Raw genomic sequence first — 10,597 nt, 5'->3', positions numbered from 1 at the left:
GAGGAGGGTTGAGAGAGCTATGGTGAATTCTGTAGTGGCTGCATCCTCCCCCTGGGGTGGGAGGGGGCTATGGGAGGGGCTGCGGCCACACCAAAATTTCCTGTACCCCCCCCCCAACACCTCTTCCCAGCACCATTTCGCCCAACATCTCTTCTGGGAACCCAGCACTGCCCTGGCCCCAGCTCACATCGACCCACAGCATACCCCCTGCAACTCTTTTAAGTACCCCTAGGGGTATGTGTACCCCCAATTGACAACCACTGGCTTATATGCTGGTCGCCTCACCAGGATTTAGACCTTGTTTTTTCTGGTTAAGGACCATTATTTTATTTGGGTTTTTTTTAATTTTCTCCATGGTATAGTTAGCACAGTGGAGTCCCCTCCTGTAACATAGATACACACTCAAATACAGCGTAATAAGTGCTGTATTGTAAGCTTTGGGCTCATACAATAGTGTGTGTGTGTGTGTGCGTGTGTGTGTGCGTGCGTGCGCTAAAATATTGTTACAGCAGCTAAAATCATTTGAGCACCACAGACAACAAACTTGCTGTTGACACCCTTTGATCTTCGTATTTAAGAATGAAGAAGTGTTGAAGAAATGTGCGCAGGAGTATTTATCAAGAGTAAAAAAAGAGGAGCAGAGGTACCAAGCACTCAAAGTCCATGCTGAGGAAAAACTGGACAGGTAATTGCTGTGTGTGTGGTTTTTAGTATCGGTAGGGCTAGCATCTTACGATTTTTGGCACTTTTTGGTGGGAATATTATATCATATCAAGTACATGCTAATCTGTCATGGGGAAGAGTGGGAGGTTAAATAAATGACCTGATACTAGGCTTTTTCTGTGGGGGAAGAAAGGAGGAAACCAATGACCACAGTTGAATACTAATCACCAAACTTGTACTAAGAGATCACAGAGAATGAGAGAATACCGCTTGATAAATGATCCTTTCTGGACTAGACCATACCAAGAGACTTTTTGAATTAATGTGCTTTTCAAGGCAGCTGCAGAAAGTCTTTTAGTTTCATAAACTTCACTCGGTAAGCCAGGCACTGGATCTGGTTTTCTTCACTGGGCTGTGAAGCTCAAGTTAGCATTTCTAGAGCCCACTGTAAATCTCTTATAATAATTGCCTCAGGTAATTAATATCTCCATAATATCAACACTGACCAGTGTTTATAATGAAACACATTTTTCAGTTCATTTCTCAACTGCTCTCCCAGCGTCAGTCTAATCCAGACACCAGAAGTCATCATGGTTAAAGGCTTAGGAAATGTTCAACAGGTTCTGTGGTACTAGCACAGTTGCTGATGTGTAACATAGTTTACGAAAATATTTGTAACAACCATGTTTAAGTGACAGCTGGAGTAGCAAAAGGTTTTTTCTTCTTAGTGGGTAGCAGCTCTCAAGGTTTCACAGGCACATTCAAACCCATGCTGAGCAGCCTTTCTGTCCATACTCATCTGTCATATCCGATCTGTAGGTAGCCTCCATCCTCACTTTTACGTATTTTAAAATAAACCAGAGGAATTTATATTTTTGTAGAGCCAATGCAGAAATCGCACAAGTCAGGGGCAAGGCTCAGCAAGAACAAGCAGCATATCAAGCCAGCCTCCGCAAAGAACAGCTGAAAGTGGATGCATTGGAAAGAACACTGGAACAAAAGGTAATTTAATATCGCTGCCCTAAAGCTAATTATTACAGTGATGCCTTGTGCCATCACCAGTAATGATGGGTGGTGGTTATTAGGCCTGTGCAAATAGGGATGTATACAATTCAATTTGGATTTGGCCAATTTGGAGGACAGTGATTCAATTCAGAGATTTGGGTCACTGTCCTGAATTAATTAGGCTGAATCAGCTTCGAAAGATTTGGCGCTGATTCAAAGAGATTTGGTGATTTGGCCATAGACTATAATGGGGAATCACTGAAATACCTATAACTTTGTCATTTTTTGGTGGATTTGGATGAAAACAGCAGAGATGGTAGCCCCTTCTGAGGACATGAGGTCTACCAAGATTCAAGGAGATAGGTGCAGGGGTTTCTGGGAAACTGCACCTCAAACTGTTGAAATCAAAACTCATGTCATGTGTGAGTGTAAAGGCAGAGTGGGATAAAACAGCAGAGATAGTAGCCCCTTCTGAGGCCATGCTAAGTTTCAAGGAGATAGGATAGGTGCAGGGGTTTCTGGGAAAGTGTACCTCAAGTTTCTGGTAGCAAAACTCGTGTTGTGTGTGTGTTAAGGGGTGTAGGTTGTAGCCGTATTGGTCTAAGGACATAGGTAGACGAGGTACTTTGGGTCAATCTGATATCTGTTATTAAACTAATTGACTAGTTGGACAGATGCATCTTAGCAGGCTTTTGGGTTGAAAAACCCTTTGTCAGGCTGAGGAAGCACCTGCAGTTCATGTGTCTGCTGGTCCTGGATGGAAGAAATAGTAAAGAAGCCAGAGGCTGGCATGCAGTGCAGGCAAGAAAACCAGTCAGTGAAAATGTAAATTGAGGCATCACAGGGTGAGAGACAGGCTGGGGGGGAGAGGGATGTAGCAGGTGAAAGTGGAGAGGTACCTGGGGTGTCACATGTCAGGCGGGTTGTAGTGTGTCATAAATCCAATGTCTATATTGAGTCCATGAGGTTTTGTACGTCGGAGGTGGATGAAATGAAGTATGTTGTTTCTACATCGTCCCCCAGAGCACTGTGATTGGAAGGGAACTGCTCGCTTTCAGTGTTTTGTACTTGAGGTATGGACAGACAAGCAATTTACAGTGATTAAAAGGGGCTGGGACATAGCACAGAGCAGCCAGTCCATAATAAATTTCCATCTGCCCACTCATCCCTCAGTAAGTGAAGGCTAAACTGGCATTGTAACCCTGTTTCATTCAGTGGTAAGCTGCCCTGCTTTAGTATTTACGGATTGTGGCATAGAGACATGAGAAGAAGATTGTGAAGTAAGAACAGGCACACGGGTATTTGTCTGCTGTACGGTAAGTCCCTGCCCCCCTTATACTCACTGCAGTTTGCCATTTGTCCATACTCTTAATCAATCCCAATAGATTTAAACCTTTAGAAAAGGAGACAAAAGCAATGTAATAAAGACCAATACAATATTAAATATTTTCCAAATCATTATTTTAAACTACTAGTGGGGATTGCCATAATTAGCCATATTAAAGTAGGCAAAGGTTCTGTGTGGAGATAAAGGACACTGTTGGAATATACTGTATTTCATACATGCTAGAGTTCAGTATTTGAGATGGGGTTTTTTGTTCCCAGTAGTAAAAATACTACTTTCCTCCCTCTAAGATCAAATAAAAGAAAGAGAAGGATTAATGTTTCGTTTTAAAAGATAGTGTTTTTTTGCTGTTAATTGTGTATGTCTGTTTGTTTTTTAGAATAAAGAGATAGAAGAATTAACAAAGATTTGTGATGAACTGATTGCCAAAATGGGGAAAAGCTAACTTTTAACCAAATTTCTGGACTTCAATTTTGAGTGCAATATGACCATTGGCACACTGATGTCCATACATTTATGTGGACAGGTTATATTTTCACTTTTTCGTATGCACTACTGTATTTTCTTTCTAAATAAAGTTGATTTAATTGTATGCAGTACTAAGATGACTATCAAAATTTCTTGCTATTGTTTGCATTTTCATAGTATAATTCATAGCAAGTTGATCTCAAAGTTCCTGTATCAGGGAGATTGTCAAGTTCTCTAATAAATGACAAATTGCTGAACCTAGCCTTCCCTTTGTACATGAGTTCCCATGTTGGATGTCTTTTGGATTTAATATAAACATGTATTACTTGCATGGGGACTCTTGCCTTAAGGAGTGTAAACTTGATCTGCATTTGCCGATTTGTAAAATAAAATGAAAAAATAAAAAAAATGAAAACTGCATGTCTCTTAAATAAACTTCTCTACTGTAAATAAAAATTTTCGTTGAAAATTGGAAAGAAGCATGGCTTTATTTTACTTGCTTTTTCCGCATGCAGTGCCAGACACACTGTAAATGGAGGTACAAATTCTACTTAAGTAACTTACTTACCCAAGTAAGTTTATACACCTGAGCAGTGTCATGGTATTTCCTGGAACTGCTCAAAAGATTAACATGCCTTATGCACATCAATATCTGTAGGGGTGAATCCACTGGGTGCTTAAGCATGGACTTAATCTTTCCAGGTGCATTCTTGCCATTCAGCCAGGTGCATTCTTCCATTACCATTCTTGTCGTTCAGCAAAACACTGAAGAAGGTATATAAGTATATTCATGGTAGATACTGAACACATTTTCCTCCTGCTATTACTTTAAGAATGTGCCCACACAGGGATGAAGAACATCTGGTTAGGAGTATAATCAGAATAAGCTAGATAAGTAGCATTCTTGTACACCTCTTCATCCTCTAAGTCATCCTCTGTGCAGGATTACATACATAAGATAAGCATTAGGGCTTTACCGATAAACAAACTGCTTCTTCGTCTAATGGTACATCACTCGAATCTCCATGATGAGGACGGTCTTCAGTGTGGTTTTTCTCAGCTCGCTTTTTGTAATCAAAAGTAAGTGATTTCAAATGACTCTTTTTTAATGGATTCCTAGTTTAGATGCCATGCAAAAACTCAGCCTCTTTTTTCCAGTGTTACCTTTTCCACCGTTTTTGTGTTATAGAATCAGTTTGTTAATGTAGATAATAGAGAAGACTCTTGTCTAAGACATCTATAGTAAAATACTAAGATTTTAATACACTTTCCCCTGTGGATATCTGCTATACCTTTTGGGCTTTGCAAGTTTCAGTTGCATTGTTTAATTTTTTTTAGCAAATTCACACTTACATTTAAAACTACCATGCAATTTTTTACTATTGCTCAGTCCTGGGCAAAAGGAGGATGAGACTATGACTAAAGTTTAAGCAAAGGGAGGTTCAGGAATTAAAGCCAACACCTCAAGTTTGGCCCAACATCACTGTCACAACATCCCACCTGAATGGAGGCGTTCGGGAGAAATTAATCTCAGTATCCTGGTAAAATATAAGTCCTTATAAGTCTGCCGTAATGTATTATATTCCTAGCATTGCAAGCTGAAAGACACAATGAGGGGAAAAAGGCACGTGATATTTTTAATTTTTTAGTGGGATCTATTTCTTAAATGTTCCAAGAAGGTGTGGTTCCAATTGCAATGCATTTAACAAGCTTAAATATTCATTATGTGAAAAATACTGAAGTCCAAGTAACAGCTAACTTTTTACTTTCAATGGCAATCTCAGAGAAGGAAAAAAAAGAAAATTTTGATTGAATTTTGCAAAACCTGTAGACTTCTCAGGCATTTTGTAAGTCACTAGCCTCTTTTTACTTACTTCAAACAGAAAGAAAACAGTGATACATGTGTAGTTGCTTCTAACATATTTTTATGTGCATGTCTCAGCAACACCTACATAAAATGATTTTTCTTAATGACAGGTGAAGCACTGCAATGTTATACTTGTGTAGGGTCAAGTGAAGAAGAGTGTAACCGACAAGGAATTCAGCGATGTCCGGGACAATCGGATGCGTGTTCCCTCATCAGAGGGCAAGGAAGTAAGTAGCTACAAAACTGTAACAAAAGATGTCGTTTTCATTAACTTCAGCCAGCAGAATTCAGTATTCTTAAAAGAATATTTTAGGAGAAGAGGTTGGTTAGGTGAGGAAACAAATCTCTAGTTAAATATATTCTGTCATTTTTTAAAGTACTCTTTAAGGCACCTTAACTCTGTTTTTGGATTAGTAGAAATCTGACATAAATAGTCCTTCAAGTAAGCTCTTTAGTTCGTATTATTAATGCAGCTGGTCAGGTTCACTCTCCACACTAAAGTGGAATTGATAAATGGGTGATTTTAAATATTAGTCAAACATTACTTAATAATGTATTTTTAAAACCAAGTTACTCTAACTGTGGTTTACGGAGGAAAGGTATTAACATATCATTGTGTTTGGGGTATTATGCAGATAAGCAACACCTACTGATTATATATGATGTAACCATTTCTCTTGTTATACCTGACCCCTGGATGCTTGAGATTTCATGTTAATAAGATCTTGAAACAATTACATAGACCTTGAACATTTTGGTTTCTTTTGCATTAAATGTGGATCTGTTCCAGACGCTGTTATGAAGTCCTGTTCATTCAAATCATTCTGTGACCAGGCAAGGAGGGAAGGATCCAAAGTGCCAGGGATGAGTGTTCATTGCTGTTATTCAGACAACTGCAATGCAAAAAGCCTGGGTTCAAGAAGCACCATCTCTGCAAGCTACTTACCTCTCTTGGTCTCTGCAATGCTGTGGCACCTGCTATTTAACGTGAAGTGAAATGAAAAATTAGTACCCCAAAGCTACAAGACTGCCTTTTTAGAATAAAATGATAAAGAAATTCTAAAAATGTTACTTGCATATAACACATCAATCAGCAGAAGTTGAAGAGAGCTGAGAAAGAAGTGGAGATGCCTGGCACAAAAAGCTGAAGGTTGAAAGGGGATTTACAGTCTCAGATAAAATTCACTGGCTTTATTGGGGTGGAATGGTTTTCTGCCACCTGAGAGAAGCTGCCAGACTTCTTGCATCCTCATGCAACTTCTGGTGGTTCCACGTGGCTTTTGCTGGATCCACAGAGCTCTGATAATCACCTTTTCCAGTGGTCCACACCTACTCTGGGGTGGAGGGGATTGGCAGAAACCTTCTTTCAATGGGAGAGGCAATGTTACTTTGCCTATAGAAAGAAGAGGTTCTGCTGCCGAAGAGCAGTTTTGAATGTAGCAAATGCATCATTTTGCTGGTCAGGGTACCTAGTATAGACCAAGTCATTGTGACTTACTTATATGTGGATTATACTCACTTGGCCCCTACACACACTAAAAAACCAGTAGTGATTGTATTTAATATTCCAGCGGAACTTCCATATTGTTGCAGAATATTGATCATTGAAAAAAGAAGAAAACTTGGCTAGTAGCAGCCCTATAGTATGGTAAACGATAAATAATTTCCAGATTTTTTTCTTAGTGATGGTATAAGTAGACTCAGAAACAAGCTAAAATATTCAAAGAGAAATTATAGAAAATTCCAGTAAACCATGATTTAGTCTAACAGGCCTTCAGAGAGTACTCACAATCCTGCCAGAAGTGGAAAATGTGAAGTGAGGAGAGATTATAATTGATATTAATTGTTCAAGACAAGGTCTTGGGGGAAAAATGTATGGAAAACCACTGTGATAGATATTTTTGCAGATATGTTTCCATTCTGCTGTTGACCAATAGTGTGAGAACCTTGGAAAAACAGATTCAACTGCAAAATAGTTTTCAACCAGTAGGCTTCCTTCCAAAAGATCAGCTTGCTTTCTCTCTCTGCAACACATTTGAAGGATAAGAGAGTTAATCCCTGTGTTGTAGACATAATTTCCAGTTGAGTATTGACATTTGGCCTAGCTAAATTCCCTCTGCTGTCTCAACCAGATATAATAGTCTTTCTTTTCTGTTCTAAATTATGTGTTTTGGTAGTGGGTCAAGTAAACCTGTATGTATATGTGGTTGTTTTTTGCATTGGTCTTCAATAGGAGCAGGAACTGGTCTTTAATAATGTGCATGTTAGTTTAAAGTTGTACAGTAAAGGAAAAAGCATGCTGGTATCTTTCAAGATGAAAGGCACTATATAGTTATTGGGTGTTACTGTTGTTCATTACAAGCAACCAAGAATGGGGTGCGAAGGGGAGTCTCATTGTTCTGGGCACTCAATAAACCTGTACCCTAAAGATTTGATGGCCTGAATAGACAGATTAACACAGGGTGACAGAAAGGAGAGGGAACAGTGGCATGTTACTTTCACTATTGTTGGTGGAAGGGTAAGTTTAATTAGAAAGTAATATGCTAACTAGGCAAAAAAGAGAATAGGGGCTTGGAGCAAACAGTTAATCAACACCAGGAAGACAAAGTGCTTGCAAAACAACAAAAGGTGCCTAAATGGTTGATGTGGCTGTTGTTACAACTGCTTCTACCAGTTAGTATCTCTGGCTAGTTCCTCTCTGAAGCAGTAATAGCCCAGCATCTGAGAAATTATATCCATCAGTCATGTATTTTTGCAATATAGTATTTCTATAATATAGTCCACAATTAGTACTAATATTTTCGTAGTACAGTTAACCCAAATGTTACCTTTTGTAGAGGCCAGGAAGAGACTAATAGCTTTTCAATCTTGCTTCCATTGAAGCTCATGGGAATTTTGCCACTAATTCAACTGGAAACATGATTAGGTTCCAAAAATATTTCTGATTATATTAATTATCACCCATCACACCAATACTTTCAAATTTGGGGTCCTGAGACTAATTTTAGATGTTTGTCCACAACTGTTGATTATTTATACGGAGGTAGCATATGTCTTATTATTAGTCTACTTAGGTAGGGACTTAATTTTCATAGATGCTAATGACCCAAAGAGACTTTGATTATCTAAGCTTACCCTTCTATATAATGCAGGTCACAGGGCTTAATTTCGGCCTGGAGGCCAATAGGTGTACTTGAACTCAAGGGACACATCTAGACAAGCGCACGCATATGGCTTGCAGTGCCGCAGACCCATTGGTGGCACCACAAACCATACACACCTCACATGCAGGTGGTAGCTACATTGCTAATTAACAGTGAAGTGGGGGTTTTTGGCACTGGGAAATCACAGTGTTAAAAAAACCTGTGCCAGAAAAAAGAGGTGCGGTGCAGATGGCTGCAGCATGCACTGCGGGAAACCAGAGTCTGGCCAGCCAGAGCCATACTTCGGCTGCTGGCCAGGCTCTGTGTCCCCAAATCACCCAGCCTCTCCTACCCCACCTGGGGTAACTTGCTGTGTGCCAGAGCATGCATGCAGGGGCACTCCCTGCTAGTTGTCCCCGAGGAATGCACATTACCACTCGTGGGGACATGCCCAGGGATACTTTTCACTTTTGATTCAAGATGTGTAACTTTGTGTACTCAGCTTAGTAAAAAGTATAGTCATCATGTTTATGAAATTCATTTGTCAAATGGAACCGTCTTCAAATGCATTTTTCACTGGCACTTCGGCATGGGTTTTTCAGGAATTCCGTGAAAGTCATTGCAACACAGTAATTCATTGGATTCTACAGACAAATTGTTACATTGTGCTAGACTATGGAATAATTGTACCTTTGGAGACACTTACGTAGTGATGTAATACATGATGCTGTATGTATGTATGTTTCCTTAATGAGAAAATAAAACAGATGTATGTTTTCTTAATGAGAAAATAGAACGTGAGGAATCTGATAATGTATCTCAGTTACCAAAACTGCATCTGTGAACTGGGATTCCAAATCACCTCTTAAACTATGTTTTCTTGAAGGACTTTTTACTAACAACACTGCTTAATAGACAAGGTTTTAGTTTATTTTATTAGGTAACAAGCTGTATATAGATATGTGTGTATGTGTATTTGTGTGTGTGTGTGTGTATGGTGGTGTTTATTGTTTAAATATAGCCCAGTATAGGATGACGGTAAAATATTTATCCAACACCTGACTCTAGAATCTAGCCATTGGAGATGGCCTGTAGATCAACCTAAAACTTCATCCACTACTACCAATCAGTATTCAAGCATCATACTTTCCATGAATAGTGCATGCCTCCAGTGGCTGGCAGGGCACGGCAGTGGCAGGAATGCGGCAGTGGGAGCCCAGCGGTGGTGAACAGGGAGATCCCACAGATGCTGCCGGCACTGTTGGCAATGGGGGAGGAGGAGAGGGGATGGTGAGCGCCAACCACGGGTTGGTGACCACCCGCAGTCACCGCAGGCGCTGGGTTGGCTGTGCCGGCAGTAGGGTGGCGAGCAGTAACCACCTGCAGGTGGCACGTACACTGTCAGCAGCGCCTTTTTTCAGGGGGTGCACCACCACGCACAGGGGGTACATGTGCACCTGTGTGCACCCCCTACGCATTGCCCTGATACTTTCCTCTGTCTACACACAACAGTTCATGCTTCCTAATTAGAAATACTAAAAATTGTGTGTAATTATCGTAATTGACAGATTGTCAACCAACACATTGATCATTGATAGATAAATGAGAGAACTTTTAAGAGGTATTTAAGAGAAGTTAGATATAAACAATAATTGAAGGTTGGGAGTGTTAAGGGACAGGCAGAAAACATAAAAAAAGAATGCCTATAAAAGCTATATAAAATAAATCTCCATTCAAAGCAGAAAGACTGTTTATTTGCCATATAAATGAAATGATTACAAGTTTTCTAAAAATATTTATTGGTTTAGTTAAAGCTTTAAAATGTCCCCTAATTTATGGGACAAGTGCCCCTTTTAAACATGTATTTGACTTTGTCCATAGCTTTACAACATTTGTAAATTTTGCTGTGACCCAAAGCATGATTAATCCCTAGCTCTTGATAGGGAACTGACAGAGACAGCAGCAGCTTGGAATTTTTACAATCTAGAATAAAGGAGTTATTTTAAAAATGGGTTGTGCATTTCAAGTCAAAGATTTGGAAATTGTTCGTTTTGGACAGTCAAACTTCTATATAAAAAATTGTGCGTGGTGCTTTAGTTTCACACC

The 10,597-nt window shown here is 39.6% G+C and overlaps 1 protein-coding gene across 6 annotated transcripts in view; it reads left to right on the top strand.

Annotated features, from left to right (window-relative positions):
- Positions 1–3,901, top strand: part of TACC2 (transforming acidic coiled-coil containing protein 2) — a 196,113-nt gene extending 192,212 nt beyond the window's left edge. For all 6 annotated transcript variants that reach the window (XM_019555907.1, XM_019555909.1, XM_019555904.1 and 3 more), the window contains 3 exons: positions 579–685; positions 1,545–1,665; positions 3,393–3,901. In XM_019555907.1, coding sequence (XP_019411452.1) covers positions 579–685; positions 1,545–1,665; positions 3,393–3,458 — 294 coding nt within the window. In that variant the 3' untranslated portion in view covers positions 3,459–3,901. The remainder of the gene's footprint in view (positions 1–578; positions 686–1,544; positions 1,666–3,392) is intronic.
- Positions 3,902–10,597: the final 6,696 nt, after the last annotated feature.

Source organism: Crocodylus porosus, unplaced genomic scaffold (assembly GCF_001723895.1).
Source record: "Crocodylus porosus isolate Cpor-Errol unplaced genomic scaffold, CroPor_comp1, whole genome shotgun sequence".
In the NCBI taxonomy this organism is placed as follows: Eukaryota; Metazoa; Chordata; order Crocodylia; family Crocodylidae; genus Crocodylus; species Crocodylus porosus.
This window is presented reverse-complemented; position numbering and strand designations above follow the sequence as displayed.